Genomic DNA, 18,662 nt, shown 5'->3' with positions numbered 1-18,662 from the left:
GACACTCCCTCTGTGTAGGATCCAGGCAGAATCTGGCCTTTGTCATAGAGTATCAAAGAATGTCGACCAACTTTTTTTTTTTTTTGATTATGTTATAGCTCAAACATTTCAAGGGCTCCTCATTCTTTAATCTCAAACAACAAGAGCCCCGAACTTTGCTATCTGATCCCAAGCTCTGACTCTGAATATTGACTTGTTCCAAAATGTCAAATTTGGTGTCACAAGGCTAAAGGCTCTTCCAAGTCCTTCAGGCAAGTTTTGAGAGAGTGTTTATTGAACTAACAGAGAGGGAACATGACCATCTAGTTGGTGCTGTATTAAATAACCAGCAAGATTCTGTTGTAGTTCCGAGCAGTGGTGAGCTGCAGAGAATTGCAGTTAGAAATGTATTAAAGCTGGCTTTGCCATTCCTGCCCTGTGCCTATTGGTAAGACGCTATCTGTGCCGCAGTATCTAAACAAGCAAAATGTGAGCAGTCAAGAAAGCTAAATTTAAAAATGCATAGAGAGCTAGAGAGAGGGCTCAGTGGTTAAGAGTGAGCATGCCCTTACAGAGGGTCTGAGGTCAGTTCCCTGCATCCATGTTGGGCGGCTCATAACTGCCTGCAACTCCAGCTTCAGGGAACCTGATAATCTCTTCTGGATACGCAGGTACTTAAGTGTATCAGTGTGTGTGTGTGTGTGTGTGTGTGTGTGTGTGTGTGTGTGTGCATATGTGCATGTACACAATTTTTAAAATACTAAATTAATCTTTAAAACAATAATCGATACCACTTCTAGAAACTTCTCAAAAACATACAAAAGGAAGACATACTACTTTCTAGTTCAGTCTATGAGACCAGTGTCACCTTCTCACCAAAGCCAAGGACTCTATGAGAAAAGTAAATTTCAATATTTACTACGAAGAAAGAAAGAAAAATTCTGCAAAGTAATGGCAGACTACGTCCACCAGAAAAAAGAATTATACAACCTGATCAAATGAGAGACATCAAAGAAATGTAAGTTCGGTTTCATGTGTGGGGGTGCTTAAAAAGCCAGATGCATTGGATCCTCTAGAGCTAGATTTATAGGTGGTTGTGAGCCAATTAATGTGAACGTTGGGAATCAAACTCAGGTTCTCCACAAAAGTAGCCAGTGCCCTTAACTGTGGAGTCTTCTCTCTGGCCCCTAAAGTCTCATTCTTAACCTGAGAAAGAGCATCTGTGAAATATGCACAAAGGTAACAAGAAATTTCAATGTGGGGAAAATAACCTTCCAACAAATGGCATAGGAGCAACTGGATATACACATGCACAATGCTCTTGGCCTCTTATCTCACCCATAAACCAAAAAAATTACCTCAAAATGCATTAAATACTTCAGTGTAAAAGCTAAATTATAACACTGAGGAACAAACCTACACGCAAATACGTATTGTCTTAGGCTTAGCAGTGGTTTGGCTGTTAACAATAGCAACAGTAGGAGAGAGAAGATAAATGGGACTGTGGTGGTTTGAATGAGAGTGGTCCTCAATGATCCCCAGTTAGTAGAACTGTTTGGGAAGGATTAGGAGGTGTGGCATTGTTGGAGTGGGAGTGGTCTTGTTGGAGGAGGTGTGCCAGGAGGCCCAATCTCTCTCACCCTCTCTGCCTGCAACTTGGAGATCGGATGTGAACTCCCAGTTACTTCTCCAGCACCATGCCTGCCTGCCTGCCACCATGCTCCCCACCATGATGAGAATAGACAAACCCTTTGAAACTATAAGCAAGCCCCAATTAAATGCTTTCTTCTGTAAGTTGCCTTGGTCATGGTGTCTCCTCACAGCAATAGACCAGTGAGCTAAGACAGGGGCCTCAGAAATATGTGTTGTTTCATGCTTCAGTGGACACTATGGAGAAAAGGAGCAGGCACCCAAGAGTGGAAGTATTTAGAAATAAGCTGTTCACGAAGACTCTAGGTGAAGGGAAGCTGAAGGATGGTTACAATCTGGAAATAAAAGGCTGATAGCCCAGCCTTCATTACATACTTATGTGAACTTCAGATGTCACGATTTCCCAAACTCCCAAAGTCTGTTTAGACTTTTCTCTTCTTAGCCTCATCTGTCCACTTTATATCTAAACCCTAAATTGGTCTATAGATCTTGCCACAACCTGACTATTTAAAAACATTTTTTAAGGAAGATCTATTATATTATATTTAAATTTTAGGTGTATAGGTATTTTGTCTGTGCACCACATGTGTGCAGTACCTCTAAGGGCCAGTAGAGGGCATCAAATAGTCGTTTGCCACCATGTGGGTGCTGGACCCTGGTCTTCTCAATTGCTGAGCCATCTCCCTAGCTCCCAACCCAACTGTTTTTAAAGTTGCTGTTTGAGGTACAGGTTGGTGCCCGCCTCAGTGGTCCTCAGCTGTTCCCAGTTGAAATGGCCATTGAGTGCTGGCTCATCGGAGCATGCTGTCTGTGATTCTTCTCCTGCCTGCGGCCTGGGCTCCTGGTGATGTTTTCTTCTTAACCCTATGCGGGTTTGTCACTGGACTGAACTATTGCTCCCCACCACCAAGTAGTCTGCGGCAGGTATTATGGTTGAGCGTCCTCCTGAAGCTGAGGTGCTGCCTTCCTTGAGAGCCGTTTCCCATGCATCTCTCAGAGGGATAAAGCCGAAGAGAAAGAGAGCGAAGTGTGGACCAAAGGGAACTTGTTCCTCCTCCTGTTCTCTTCGTTAGTACTTGACTTCCTTTTCAAACCCGCTTCTTTTCTGTTTCATTTCCTTTCTCCCCCTTTCTTCTCCACCTTCAGAGGATGCTAGGAGCTAGTGACCAGAGGACTGGAATAAACAAATTGGGTGAGCGACATAGCCCTTCATCGCAATGGAAACCATAGTTTGATTTTTACAGAATTAGCAAGAAGGAAGTATAAATAAATAAATAAATAAAATCACTTTACAGTATTCCAGGGGAGAACAGGTCTAGAACTCCCTGGCACTCTACTTCATTCTCCCTTGAAGTTAAGGTTTTCAGACTCTAAGAGGCTTCTGCAAATGACCTGATACTGCCTCTCAGAGCAAAGTCTAGAGCTTCCTGCTTGGATTCAGGCACACATTTGACATTCAACACCAGGCCCCTCAGGGCACCCACCCCATCGGGCCTCAACCCTCACATGTAGTGCCCAGGATGCCAGGGACAGCATTCACTTGCTTTAGCAAATGTGTGTTAACAGAATGTATCAGACAAGCACAGAAATGTGTGTTACTGCTCAGAGGTGGACCTCTGGCTCCTTCTGTACTGTCACTACCTGTCCCCTGGCTTCCACCTAAAGCAGGCTTCATCACCTTCAACCAAAGGACTGCAGCTCCTCGCTGCTGAGGGAGTCACCCCGCAGGAGGGATTGGAATTTCTTAGAGTCCTGTCCATCTCCCTCAGTTCCCAGCTGTGCTCAGTTCTCTTCCCTCCCTCCCTTCCAGTGTGTATCAGGCTCTGGTCTGTAGACCACAAGCCCCTCCCCGCCCCAATACTTCCCTGGACAGAAAGACTCTGGAACCAAATAGCTTCAGATTCCCAAATAACAGGATTGGGAATCGTGAGCCCTTACCCATGCTCTGAAGAAAAGGCTGAAAATAAAGTCATCAATAATCCCCAAGTTTTTTAGGTTCCCCAGCTTTTTGCCTAAGGAGCCCTCTTTCTGAGTAGCAGCAATTGGCACTCAGTGGGGGCGGGGGCGGGGGCGGGGGCAGCGGCAGAGCATGTGGCGTTCACTGCGAGAATCATCAGATTAATGTTATCTCTAGAAACTGAGTGCATTCATTCAGGGACCTGGCACAGCAGTTGAGTAGCTTTCAGTGGAGGAGGGTAAAGGGTGCAGTTTTTGGGGGAGGGTAGTCAATCTTTGATGATACCCCTTAAGGATCTGTCTTTGAGGGTAGGTGTATGAGTGTCAGAAGGGTGGAGTACTGATAAGCCATACCCAATATCATTTTGATTGTGCCCCTGTTTAGACCATGATGTTTTGTTTTTTTTTTCCAAAAGCATTATTTAGATGGCTTCGAGTCTTAGAAAAAACATTTTAAGACTGATCAGTAGGACGGAGAGGACCAGGCAAGTAAATTCTGCAGCACGGACGTGCTCCAGTCTGCTTCCCTTGCACAGAACACTGAGAACATCCTTAGCAAACTGTCATGTGGATGCGGAGGGCCGTGTGATCAGCAAGCATCCCTGTGAGCTCACACCTCTGCAGTGAGCGAAGGCTCCGAAGGTGTGAATTCATGCGGCACTCTTAATTAAAATAACTGCAGGAGAATTGGAAAAGGATCCCTTAGTGAGCGATGCTAATGAACAGATGATGGCCTTCTCCTTCCCTTTCTCAGGCTAACAAGGCTCAGCCACTAATTGGTGTAATTAGCAATGAATGAATATGAAAAATACTTCATTTTCCCCTCATCGCTCCAGCTCGGCACGCCTGAGCTCTCTGCCTTGGTTGCTGGGCTGCCTCTGATTTCCTTTAGGAAGCTCAGTTTGAAGGGGTCTTCACCCCCTTTCAGACGGTAATTGGGAGCCTAACTCCTGCCCTTAAGTGGTTGTACCCTTGGTCCAGCTGGAAGGTGAAGGTTCATCCTGGACTCTTTAAAAACCCTTACTAGGATTGTTTATATGGCTTCCAGAAAGTTCTCTCTCCCCTGCATTTGTACTTATGCTTGATGAAGGGCCTTCATCTTTTCAAAGAAGGTAGCCCCTGAAACAGATTTGCAAAAGGATATGTGTTGCTATGGAAATCATTGAATGAAAAATTTATTTCCCACTGCCCTGACTTAACAGGGGAAAAGGAAGAATGGAACCAGCTACATAAGGAGGGAATAGAGAGGAGCCCAAGACGCAGAGAGTAATTAACAACGGCTGAAGAAGTCATAGGAAGGTTTCTCCAAGGGGGCTGATCTCCCCACCAAAAAAAAAAAAAAAAAAGCAGCCACGTCTCCATGGTGCCAGGAGCTCTCAAGGGAAGGTCAAAGGGCTGGGAGCTCTGGGAGGCATCTGATTCAAACTGCTTGAGAAGGGTAGGAGGACACTGTGGTTTGCATGGAAGCCAATGGCTGGCACTCAGGATGGTGCTCAGAGGGGCTTTGGATGTCACATCGGCTTCCAGTTCGAAAGCAGGAACCAGCTTTGATCAGTTCCAACTCCAGTAGGTGTCAGAGTGAGTTCCGTCACGGCGCTGTACAGAGCTCCGAGGACACAGCTCATCTGACATGCTCATGGGCAGCCTCTTTACATATTATTGAGGACTAATTGACTGCAAGCTGTTTTGTTTCCCTGGTCCTATTCTAATTATATAGCCCCTTAAATGTGGTAAGGCTGGCAGTAATTTAATTTTTCATTTAAAGATTTATTTCTATTAAAAAATTGTGTGTGGTGTGTGTGTGTGTGTGTGTGTGTGTGTGTGTGTGTGTGTGTATGTGTGTGTGTGTGTGTGTGTGTGTGTAGGTGCCCTCAAAGGCCAGAAGAGGACATTGGATTCTTCAGAGCTGGAGTTACAGGCAGATGTGACCTGCCCGATGCAGGTGCTGGGAACCACATTTGGGCCCTCTGCAACACCAGTACATGTTATTAACCACCGAGTCATCTCTCTCACCCTGTCTTGGCTAGCTTTTGTCACCTGGGTACAACCTATAGTTACCTGGGAAAGGGGAACCTCAGAAAAGGAGTCGCCTCCACCAGAACTATCTGTGGGCTTGTCTGTGGGGCATTTTCTCGATTAATGATGGATGTGGGAGGGTCCAGCCCACTGTGGGCGGTGCCGTCCCCTAGACAGATGGGCCTGGGTTGTCTAAGAAAGCAAGGTGAGTGAGTCTTGGAAGCAACATTCCTCTGTGACCTCTTCTTCAGTTCCTGCCTTGGGTTCCTGCTTTGGCTTCTCTCGATGACGGACTAGAAACGGTAAGCGGAAATTAACCCTTTCTGTTAGTTCAGTGTTTGTCACAGTGACGGAAAACAAAAGAGGACAAATCCCAGGAGCAGCTTTTAATGACAGTCAGTGCCTTGTGGTTTCAGGCTCTGAGGACTGAACCCAATTTAAAAAAAAAATGAATCAAAAATATTCTTTTGAAAAAGCCACTGTACCAGTAACGTGCAGGGTTTTGTCACTGTTTCTTAAACAGTACAGTATGACAACTGTTTACAAGCATTGCCTTGTGTCGGGTGTTATGTGTGATCTAGAGATGATCTGAAGTGTACAGGAGCAAGTGTGTAGGTTTTGTGCAAACACTACATCATCATGAGGAGTTTGAGCAGCCTCTGATCGAGGAACTCACAGTGCGGTCCTTGAACCAGTCCTTCCTGGGTACGGGATACAGTGGTACTGATAACCTCTGGAAGACACCAGAGGAGAATATACCTAAAGCTGCTGGATAGCTAGCCTTCTGGGCTATACCCTGTGAGACGAGACGATACGATATGATACGATACGATACGATACGATACGAGACATTCTAGATATAGCTCCAGATACTTCAGCTGACAGATGCAGTTTCTGAGCCCACAGAGCTGAGGGCCACACTCTAAACAGGGATTAAATTCACCAAAGGAGCAAGGAGCTTCATGGGAGTCAGCCTACCAACCTTTGTATGTTGCCTGACCTTGCCAGCCTACAGACTGCATGGACATCCTTCTTTTAACTCCTTTTGCAACACACATTCATGTGACTAAGACACAACTGATTCGAAATCTTGGTCTTCATCTCAGACCTCCCGACTCGCCTGCATGCTGCTGGAGTTTAGAAACCACTGATACTGAGAACTGCCTATGAGAATCCATTCTGGGCCCCGTTGCCACATTGGGGACCAGTATCTACCACATAAACTTTTGGATCCTCTCTCAAAACATTTTTAAATCATATCACTAGTTTTACATGAGTTATATCTAAGCCATGAATTGGGTCTATAGAAATTTAGGCATTAGAAGTCCCTGGAGTAGTTAATAGTGTGAAAAAGAAAAGCCCACCCTTCTCCCATACTGAATAGAACAGATGCATTATGTCAGTGGCCTAGCAGCATAGAATGCATTTCCAATAAATATAAAATCAGATTCTCCAAGAAGACCAAGCAGATACCATCTTCTGTCTGCAGGTGAAGATATTTGCTCGAGTTCAGAATAGCCAAATGGGTGAATCACATTTGAGCCACTTGCCTAAGATAGTAGATGTCCCAGCCCGGACCTGAACCCAGAGTTTCTGACCCTGTATTTGGTGCTTTCTTGACACATGACCCTGGTCGCTCAGCCAGAGCTATTCTGGTGTAAGGCCAGTCCTTATATATAGAGGAGGAAATGAGGTGAAAAATAAAAGTCCTGCTGCAGTATACTTCCTGAAGTATACGTGGGCTCTATGGTCTGGCAGCAGGAATGTCCAGACTGGTAAATATGAGGTTGGGAGTGTTGGAGGAACTGGTCATGCGATATGAGTAGCTGATGAACTATGTATGATTCCAGGATCAACGTCTCTTGAGAGTAAGGAAAACAGAGAAGACACATGGGATTCTCAGAAGTGGCTCCAGAAATATGGCTTGAAGGCTCAGAAGCTGACCTTTTATGATGTCCTTGCTGACTGCTCCTTCCGCCATGCTGATGGAGTTGTTGATATAAAAGGCAAACCAGAAGATGAGTCTGTGCAGACCAGTGCGGTAGGTGAAAGCTGCTGGGACTGTGGGTCTCCTCTTGTTGCCTGGGGGCAAGGTGTGTGTGAAGCCATCCTTGGATCAGATGCCAAGGGAAAGACCACATTGAAAGGTGGCAGGGGAGGGAGTCATCTAGGGTTTCCATGAGACAGATGCCCCTTCACTTTCCACCTTCTCTAAATGGTACCCATGAGAGTCATCAAGGCCGGGGCATGGCTTCTGCATGTCTTAGTCTGTTTTGAGTGGCCAAAACAGAATGCCTGATGCTAGATGTTTTATGAAGAAATGCTTATATTTAGCTCATGTGTGTGGAGCCCTAATACCAGGTAGGTACCATCTGTTTAGCCTCTGATGCAGTCCCCTAGCTCCTAGCTCTGTCACAGAGAAGCAGAAAGAGAAATAGCCATGGGCAGAAGGCTGATGTGCCTGCCGATGACGTCATCATGTAGCGACCTGAGCTCTCACTCTGCAAGACCAGCATTACTTCCTGTCACTAGCAGTCCCCCACGATCTCCTAGCAGACCTTACCTCTTAGGACTTCCCCACCTCTCAGAACTGCCACACAGGGGCCCTACACCACAGACACTTTTGGAGACACACTCAGATATAAGTGATTTATACCCAAGCTACCAGCTGGGCCAATAGAAGTTCAAGTCTTATAAGTGCCTGGATTGTTCAGTATTATGTCAAATGAGAGGCTCTTTGTTCCCCCATGTTGAATGTGAAGGACAAACAGCCGGTGAGTGTGTCAAGAACCAGGCATCTCTGTGGTCCTCTTGAATTTCAAGCATCTTGCAGATGCATTACTCCAGTGAGCACCTGTCAGTATATAGTGGATTTCCAGTAAACATAAAATCAGATTCTCCAAAGACTCATAGCACCAGATGAGTATGTTTCAAGCTCTGAAAAATCTAATTCCATTGTACCAAATGGGGTCCCTAGGGATGCAGCTTCTTTCAGTGTCTGACTCTGGCTCTCAAAGACCAAATTATTCTCAGTATGAATGATTTCTAAGCTCTCACATGGTGCATTTGAGTCATTAGGTCTGAAGCAGGGACAGGATTTTACATTACTTATGTCCTAGCTGGCCCATTTTTGTATTACTATAGCAAAATATCCAAGGCTGGGAAATTTACAAAGAAAAGATGTTTATTTAGCTCACAGTTCTAGAGGTCAAAGAGTATGGGGTAGCATCTGCTCAGTTCCTGGTGCAGACCTCATGCTGTGTCAACTCACTGTGGAAAAGAAGGAAAGCATTCATGGGTAGAAGAGCTCAGAGAGAGGGCAGGGGTGGGGAGAAGAGAGAAGGAGGAGGCAGGTGTGATCAGCAATGGCTGATGTTGGTTTTCAACTTCATTTAGAATCACTGAGGAGGAAAAGCTTTGGGCATATCTGTAAGAGTTTCTAGATTGGGTTAGGAGAGCTGTGAAAACCTACTCTACATGTGAACGAAGCCATCGTAAATGTGGGTAACACTAGTCCATGGCTTGGGGTTCTAGACTGAGTAAAAAGGAGAAAGTGAGCTGAGCACTCTCTGCTCCCTGGCTGCAGATGGGATGTGAGCAGCCGCCTCACGCTCCTGCTGCCGAGGCCTCGCCACCATGACAGACTGTACCCCTCAAACCACGGGCCAAAACAAACCCTCCCTTCCTTCCTTAACTTTGGTTTGGCGGGTGTCTTGTAACAGCCACAAGAGAAATAACAGAGGCAGGCAGGCTGACCTACTTTGTAACAGTTCACTCTCAGGGTAACTAGTTCTGAGACACCTAACCCATGCCTACAGAAATACTTGAGTGTCTGTCAATCACCTTTTAAAGGCACCACCTGCCGGCACTACCATCTTGGGGACTAATGCTCAACATGGTGGGGACAAACCATAGCAAACACCCAGGTGGTGGACCAATGCCTACACATTGAGAAAGAGTCATGCGCATGCGTAGAGCAGGGACCAAAATACTCAGAATCAACTGTTGATACGCCCCGAGAGACTAAGCAATGTCACAGTATAAAGCAGAAAAACAGTGTGTGTGTATGTGTGTGTGTGTGTGTGTGTGTGTGTGTGTGTGTGTGTGTGTGTGTGGTGTGTTTTGGAAATGGAGGACATGAGAGGATCAAGGCCCTGCTCAAATACTGTGTCACTTGATATATTTATCCTTAAAGGCTGTGATTCAGGGTCAAGGCCATTACTGAGAGGCTTGTGGATCCAACGGAGGGGACTTGCATGCTCTGATGTGTCGCTACTCTGGCTGACCACCCAGCTCCTTGTCCGCCCCCATTCCCCATCCCCCCCATGCCCCCCACCCCTACCTCTCCACTCCCCCCCATCCCCCTACCCCCATCCCCCGCCAGTCAGGCTGTTTTCTTCTAGCGGTTCAGTTCAGGTTCGCCCCCGCGTTGTGCTTTTACCTCCTTACCCCTGCATGTTTACAGTGGACTGCAGGAGGAAAATATATAAATTGAATTAGAAAAACGCAGCATTGACGAAAAGCTTGCTTCCTGGCGTATCCTAGGAGGCAGAGTAATTGCCGCAGCACAGGGGAAATCTCATTAGTGGCTTTCCTCCCAAGCACAGTTTTCTAGCTTTGTAGACATCATTCAGTCATGTTCAGGAAGTCATCCGTAACTAAATTTTCACTCAGAAAATATTCGGTCCCGGGTATTTAAAAGTATTAATCCTTGCCGATTTTGACATAGCCCGCTGTGGCAATATGGCAGGCCCTGGGCCAGCTCTAATGCTGAACTTTCCCTTCCTTCTTATCAGTCTCAACGAAAATTTAAGGGCCAGATTGAAGAATGTGGCTTATAAATTGGGGGCTTTGCTCATATTTCTTATGCTAGTGCATAATGACATGGTGAGGGTTGAGAATTATGCTAACTATTCTCTTCCATAGATAGTGGAGGAAAAACATTGTTTCTTCATATTTTCAGACCATAGTCCCCAAATTGGGTTACTCCTAAGGTTGTGCCATGCATTTAGTAGGGAGACACTGTGGCTGTAAAATGGGTAGATCCTTTAGGGTTCCCTGGCAGCCAGGGGGTAAATCCCCTGTATGATTATCTACATAACCACTGGTTTAGATGTGGTATAGTTCTGCACATCTGAGAAATTTATGACTAGGAAGATCTTGTGTAGGGTTTCCAAGATGGATGAAGAGGCGGGGATCATTTCGCTGCCTGGAGCTTCCTTCTTTATATCTTTAAACTGGACATTGTCTGGTACAACCTGAGCACAGAGCCTAGCAGTTAGGAGATGCCCTGTAGAGGTGGTCTTTTCTCTCTCACAGACATTGATGTTAGAGGTAGAGAATCAGCGCTGGGAATGCTCTGTGCTCTGTATCATCAAGATACCTTAGGAAGCAGCCAGAGGAGAAAAGGCCAATGGGTCCAAGAGAGAGCCCAGCCTTGCTGCGGAGGATAAGAATTCAAGGGTCACAGAGGGACAGGAGCCGGGAAGGTCAGTGGTGAGGACAGGGTTTATCAGTTTATCAGTGCTCTCAGTTTTACACTGGAGGGGGATGAAGTTGCTGGGCCTCCCGGCTGGTAGGATATTCTCTTGTGGCAGGTGGGGGCCAGTGTGAATGGGATCATCTGGGCTGCCATGTTAACATCTCCTTCTGTCATGCTGCTGCCTGCTAGCCTGCCTCCCCATGGCTTCGAGGCTCGCTGTTGCTTCACTTGGCTGTGCTTCAGACTTCTAGGGAAATGACATCATCATGGGACTGAGAGATAGGCAGGGAGGAAGCTTTGGTGTGACAGCCCCAGGGGTGTGGTAGAGGACAGCTCCCTTCGCCAGCCACTCCCCTTGGCAGCCTGTCCCTGATAAACCCTGTCCTCACCACTGACCTTCCCGGTTCCTGTCCCTCTGTGACCCTTGAATTCTTATCCTCCGCAGCAAGGCTGGGCTCTCTCTTGGACCCATTGGCCTTTTCTCCTCTGGCTGCTTCCCGACTGTTCTTACCCTGTCATCAGACTGTCACAGCACCTCCTTGGAGCTGTGCTGAGCCCACCTCGCCGGCTCCTGTCCTTGAAGATGAGTTTCTTCCTTGCCACTACCGACTCCAAGCCCTGCTTTCACTCTTCAGGATGTCAGTCCCGTATGGATGACCCTTCTGACGCTCTTGATCTTTCATTTCTTTATCCCCTCTTCTAATGACTTCCTCCTCCTCCACCCCATCACCCCCTCCCTGCCATAGGTGCGCTCTTGACCTTGGTATTAGGAAGAACGGCAAACATAGCCCACACAATCCGTTCTAACCAAACCACTTAGATTACTTTTCTAAGGCATTTCCTCTCTGGCGTGACTACCACCACTCCATTGGCCTCAGTGGGGTCTGCAGGTTATTACTACTGCCACCCTTCCTGTGTCTCTGTGTGTCTGCCCCTCCCACACATCCTCATAACTTGTTTCCATCTTAGATTATTTCATGTATCCAGCACAATCAATCCCACAGCTGTTTAAACCCAACTTTGTGCCATTTCTTGTGAATGGCAGCTGACTGTGCTAGAGAAATCTGAAGGCGAGCACTCAGCCATGAGGCTCAATTTCACTTTGGATTAAGGCTTCTGTCCCCAGGAAGAATTGACCTTGCTCCTATTGAACACTCTCCATGTATACATTCATTTTTCACTCACTCATTCATTTTCCTTATTTTACTTTATACTGTCAATGTTGCCCTTCTAGAGCTTTCCATCAGCTTATAAGCATGCATTTTAGGATTTTTTTTGTGTGTGTGTGTGATGTATGGGTATGTTGTGAGCATATGCATGCATGCATGCATGTATGTGGCGGGAGGGAGTCAGAGGTCAATGGCATGTGCTGTTCTCCATCTTATTTCTTCTTTTGAGAAACGGTCCCTTATTGGACCAGAAGCTCATTGATTGTGCTAGGCTGGCTGGCCAGTGTTTGTCTCTGTCACTCTATGCCAGCCAGTACTGTGGTTACGTGTATGCTGCCAGACCCAGCTATTTCCATGAGTGCTGAGGATCTGAACTCAGGTCTTCCTCAGTCTGTGAAGGAGGCACATTTCCCACTGAGCCCTCTCCCCAGGATCCTGTAGGACATTTGATAGCACACCTGCATTTGATGACCTTTTCCTGCTGTGCACGGGCTCCCATCCCCTCAGAGTGACAGCTACTGGTGTTGGCCTCTCCCTGTGTCTCATTTGCTTCATTCTGTTTCTCCTTAGAAGTCAACTCTTCCAAAGAATGTGACCCATTCTCTTTCTCCAGCTCTTCAGTTCCCTTCCTATGTGCTCTAGAATCTACGGATTATGCAAAATCCCTACTTCTCCCTGAAAGCTGGGATATATGAATTTTTAAATTCAGGGATCAATTCTTTTTTTTTTAAATCTGATTTTATTTTTTTATTAACATTTTCCCCTTTGTTTTAAATGCTGACCACAGTTTCCCCACCCTCCTCTCCTTCCATTCCCTCCCCTCCCCACTCCCATCTACCCCACCTCCCATCTACTCCCCTCTGTCTCCATTCAGAAAGGGGCAGGCCTCCCATGGCACATCAGGATGAGGTGGGACCGAGCTCCTCCCCCTGTAGAAAAGCTGGGCTAGGTAATTCAGCACAGGGAACAGGTTCTCAGGGATCAATTTTTATTCTCTAATTCCTTCCTCCCCACTCCCTTTTCCTCTCCTCCCCTCCCCTCCCTCTCTTTGCAGGAATCACTGGCTTCGATCACATGTGTACTTCTGACCTTGTCCATGATCTCCATCACAGGGCTGTCTATGGAGCAGGCACCAGAATGGTCTCCCTGTGGAGATGTGTGCTAAGAGGTGTACAAATAAAGCAGAGATGGGCGTGCTACCTGGCTATTTTTTCCTTACATGGTTTCCGAGTGGCTGTTTTTATTAGAGTTTTAGCCCCAAAGCGCAAGCCCTGGGATTCCCCACAGAACAGGCTCACCCATGTCCCAATACTCCAGTTAGAGAGGCAGGCCCAGTTAGAGAGGCGATGGTGAATGGCAGAGAAAGATTTCATCAGCGTGGCTTCTGGTCACATTGCAAAGTATGGACAAAGGGGATCGTGGACCCCAAAGTCTGTCTTTGGGGTACCGAATTGAACTGTAGGCTTCATACAGGAAGAACTGGGGCAGAAAGAAAGGGTTGTACACTTCAGCGGTCCCAGGCAAGCTTGATCCGGTTGATCTTGTCTCAGTTCTGGTTCTGCGAGGTTTGAAGTAGTTACTGTCGATGTTGAGAGGAGTGGTCTGGTTCCTGTATGACGGTTACTGCTACTGTGGGGGTGGGGCATCTCATTATAGAGTCATGTGTCTCTGAGGCTCTGCTGTTCCTGGAATCCAGAGTAATTGCAGGGTTACCATACACCTTGAGGCTCCTTTTTCTCCCCGGGTTATTGGGGGTGCGGGGTGGATCTGGAACAGGACAGTGCACAGTAAGATGTTTCAGTTGCTCTTATCGGTCCTTATTTTTGCAGGAAGGTGCAATGTTAGCCATTATTATGTGATACTCAGGCACTCCTTTGGATATTAGCATGTCAATGTGCAAATTCACCAGGTGATGAAGTCAGAGACAGATACAAAATGGAGGCAGAGATGACCCGATTTTATTCAGTTTTTAGTTATTTTGTGGGCCCATGTGAGGAGTCGTGTATTATTATTATTTTCAAGAACCTGCTCTAGCCCATGACTTTGTCCTTTCCTTAGGACACCAATAGGAAGACAGTTCATGCCAAATACTGCAGCAGATTCATCCACGTCCCCTGGAAGGATGGGACCTTGGTCCATGTCAACATTACCAAGGAGAAGTGCAAATGGTACAGTGAGAGAGTTCACATAGCCCTGGCCAGGATCCAAAGGAGGTTGGTATGTTTGTATGTGGTCACTAGTGATCTAGTCTCTCGTGAAGTACTGTATGAGCTCAGTGAAGTGAAGTGGCCAATAGTTTCCATCTGATAGTTTATTGATGACATTATTATTATTTTTTTTTTGGTTTTTCGAGACAGGGTTTCTCTGTGTAGCTTTGCGCCTTTCCTGGGACTCACTTGGTAGCCCAGGCTGGCCTCGAACTCACAGAGATCCGCCTGGCTCTGCCTACCGAGTGCTGGGATTAAAGGCGTGCGCCACTACCGCCCGACTATTGATCACATTATTAACCAAAGGGAAATACCCATACTCAGATTTCATCAGAAACAGAACAGGGAGGTGTTATTGTGTGTGTATGCGTGATGTGTATGCGTAGTGTGTATGCATGGTGTGCATGTGTGGTGTGCATGCGTGGTGTGCATGCATGTGGAAAGGGGACAGAGGTTGGTGTCTAATATCTTCCTCAATTGCTCTCCATCTTAATATTTGAGGCAAGGTCTCCCATGGAACCTGGAGCTCAGTGATTAGTGAGACTGGCTGGCTAATGTCCTCCAGAGAGCTACCTGTCTCTGTCTCCCCAGAACTGGGGTTACAGACACGCATCACTATACCTGACTTTTATGTGGGAGCTGGGGATTGGAGCTGAGGTCCTCACACTTTTGTGACAGGCACTTAATCAGTGGAATCTTCTCCTCAGCTTCCAAAGGAGTAATTTTGAAGTAACGGCTATTAGGAGATTAAGAGATACTTCTGCCTGTGCTTTGGAGGGTTTTGTGGGCCGTGGGTATACTGCAGACTATATTGCATCTCTGTTCCCTTATAGAACTATTTCATCTCAAGGCAACTCTTACGTATTGGAAAATAATCAGATTATATATATATATTAGAAAATAATGAGAATACACAGTCTCCTATCTGTCTTTGTCCTGCTGTGTTCTTACAATCTGCTCTGCTCCTGAGTATGGTGTACTGATACCATGACCTCAGGGTTGACTCCATGTGGATCGTTTAAATTAACACCCTCAGGTTTCAGATGTCAGGGGACAGCTTTAGACCATGGAGATGAAATTCATTTAGGGGTATCGGCCTGAGGTCTCAGTGAACTGGAAAATCAAGAAATTAAAAAACGATGAAAATCCCAGCTCTATCACTTGCTGTTTGGCCCTGGGCGAGTAAGTTAATGTCCTGGGCAAGTAAGTTAATGTCTTTTTGCATCTGTTTCCTTGATTATGAAGTGGGAATGGTGATGACATTTGTAAATCTGCTCTGTGGATTATGCCAGATGCTGAGTCTAATGGGTTTAAGCCAGTGGCAGCCTTGTACAGTCATTTGAAAATGAATGTCCCCTCCATCCTCATGCCGTTTTTATTACAAAGCCATATGAGCAGATTCCCAACTGTCCAGTGTTTATACCCAGAGCCCCAGCATCTCAAAAGCCACATGGTGATGGATCACTCACAGAAAGCTGGCCCTGTGTCCAGAGTCTCCTCTGTGGCTTCAGAGCTGACTGGTTGGTGTTTCTTGTAGGGGACATGCTGCTTACAGCACACTCCACCCTCTGGGTCCCTTTGTCCCTTGCCTTCCTGGTGTCAAGAACGGGCAGAAGCTCTTTTCCTTTTCTATTTTCTGCAGAACTCTGAGAATTGGCACCATCTCTACCTTATATGTTTGGCAGAATTCACCAGTAACACCACTGAAGCCTGGAGTTTTCTTCTCTGTGGAAAGGTTTTGGGGCATAGAACTCGGAAAGCATCAACTTTTCTTGGAAAGTGTGCTATACATATCAGTTGCATTTATAAGTTTCATTTTGTTGGAAGCATTGTGCTAGTCATCCATACTTACTGAATTTCTCTTTAGTTGTTCTTTAAATTATTGAGAAAATTGTCGAACTCACTGAGTCGTTTCTGTGTGGTTCTTTCAGATCTATCAGCTTTTCCTTAAGACTTTGAAACTCTGTTAGTTGGTGCACATATGTTGCAGACTGTTGTATCCACTTGCTGGATCAGCTCCTTTTTCATATAAATGCCCTGTTCAACTCTGCCGAAATTCCTTATTAGGACATGTACTTAATCTGATAGCTGAATAGTTAGTTACTCAGAATAGTTAGTTACTCTAGCTTAACGATGATTATGGTCTCTGTGGTTTATCTTTTCCCATCCTTTTCTCTTTGCCTATCTCTGGCTTGTAATTAACTGGGCTTCTTGGAGACAGTGATTATAGTGTTGTTATGATTTATATTTATTAACGTGGCTAGATTTAAATCTGGAATCTTGTAAATTTTTTCTGTCTGCCTTGTCTCCTTTTTGTTCATTTTTAGCTTTTGTGTTACCTTTTTATGACTCCCCTTGCTCTCCCTGGTTGTCATAGTAACCCTGTCTGTTAAAGTTTTGTCTTGATGTGTGTGACTAGCTGACATTTGTGCTGTACATATTAACCTCCCAGTTTGCCTTCAGACAAGATCATGCCTCTTCGTGTATAAGAATATACAGTGTCCGCCCCCCTCTCTTTTCCGGTTACCATGTACTTCATATGTGCAGCTTCTATGAACCCAACAGTGTAGTACAAATAGTCTAATGTCCTAATCTAATGGTGAAGAATTGGAATAAATACGTTGTATTTGTTCCTGCTTGTTTCTGTTACTCTTTACTCCTTTATATAAATCCAGACTTCCACTGGGCTTTCTTTCATTTCTACCTGAAAAGCTTTGTTAGTATCTGTTGTGGTTCAAGTCTGTTAGTGATGAATTGTATTAGCACTGTTAGAGTGAAAATCCCTTTAATTTACCCCCCTTTTAAAAAAGATCTTTTTGCTAAGTATAGAATTCTAGTTTGAAATTTTTATCGGTTGTTTCTTTTTAAAATCTTCAGTGTATTCTGGCCTGTATGGTTTATGATAAAAAGACTTTTATTCATAGACTCTGAATGCACTGTGAATTTTCCTGCCTCTGGCTGCTTTTAATCACTGGGTTTCATCAAATTCATGATATACTTTGCTGTGGTTTCTTCTCTTCTCTTCTGTTGGTTTCTTTGACCTCCTTGAATCTGTAGGCATACTGTTTCCATCAAAATAGAAACGTTTTTGAATATCTTTTCTATTTCTCCCTTTCCTGTCTGCTGTAGAGTCTACAGACACACTTCTTGTATATTATGCAATTTTGTCTTTCAAATTTTCTGTTTCACTTTGAATTGTTTCTTACTGCTATGCCTAAAAAAAAAATTCCCTGATCTTTTCTTTTGCTGTCTCGCTTACTATTAATGCTATATAATTTACTTTTCGCTTCAGATGCATCTCTCTAGGAGTCCCATTAAGGGTCTTTTAAATTTTATCATTTATTATAATTTGTATTTATACTTGAGAATTCCATTACATATATGTAATGAAATAGAAATTTCCTCCTCCAATTCCACCTGCAACCCCTAAAATATCCCTGCCCCAATTTTATGTCATTGTCTCCTCCTCCTCCTCCTCCTCCTCCTCCTCCTCCTCCTCCTCCTCCTCTTCTTCTTCTTCTTCTTCTTCTTCTTCTTCTTCTTCTTCTTCTTCTTCTTCTAATAACCACTAAGTCCAGTTAGTGCTTCCCATATGTGAATGGGTATGGGACCGTCCATTGGAGCATGGGAAACCTGTCTTGGAGAACATGCTCCAAAAAGAAGGTGTTCCCTACCCCAGCAGCTATCATCTGCCGATAGTTCCTCAGTAAGTGCTCTCCTGGGGCCTGGAGAGTTAAACCCCCCCCCCCCCCCCGCTATGCTGGGATTCTGACTGACTTGGTTTTATGCAGCTCTTATACAGGTAACCACAGCTGCGCTGAGTTCATGAGAATGACACCACGTCCCATCTAGGACTCAGCATCTCACGTGCCCTCCTCCATTCTCTGTCTCTTTCATTCTTTCCACTTCCTCTTCTGCAATGTTTAGGATCTTTTTTTATGCCTTCTATTTCTCTTCTGGTTCTGTTCCTGGACATGCAAAACACATTTGTAGTGACCATGTAACACCTTTTTCTTTTCTACTAATTCTAACATCTGGGTTGCTTGGGGATCTATTTCTGTTGATCAGGTTTTCGACTAATTGTGGATATTCTCCTCCTTCCCCATACACCTGAGAGTCATTTTCTAGTTTTTTTTCCTGGATTCCAGACATTTTGATTTTTTACGTTGTTGGATGCTAGACTTTACTACACTTTTATATGTA

The 18,662-nt window shown here is 45.3% G+C and overlaps 1 protein-coding gene across 1 annotated transcript in view; it reads left to right on the top strand.

The window, feature by feature from the left end:
* Positions 1-18,662, top strand: part of Vwa3b (von Willebrand factor A domain containing 3B) — a 187,850-nt gene that overhangs the window by 81,012 nt on the left and 88,176 nt on the right. The window contains exons 9-10 of the mRNA XM_052745145.1: positions 7,452-7,642; positions 14,311-14,465. Of these exons, the coding sequence (XP_052601105.1) occupies positions 7,452-7,642; positions 14,311-14,465 (346 nt within the window). The remainder of the gene's footprint in view (positions 1-7,451; positions 7,643-14,310; positions 14,466-18,662) is intronic.

The sequence above is a fragment of the Peromyscus californicus genome, unplaced genomic scaffold (genome assembly GCF_007827085.1).
Source record: "Peromyscus californicus insignis strain IS unplaced genomic scaffold, ASM782708v3 Scaffold_19__1_contigs__length_69161282, whole genome shotgun sequence".
Taxonomy (NCBI): Eukaryota; Metazoa; Chordata; class Mammalia; order Rodentia; family Cricetidae; genus Peromyscus; species Peromyscus californicus.
Note: the sequence above shows the minus strand (reverse complement) of the source record. Positions and strands in the feature narration are given on the sequence as shown.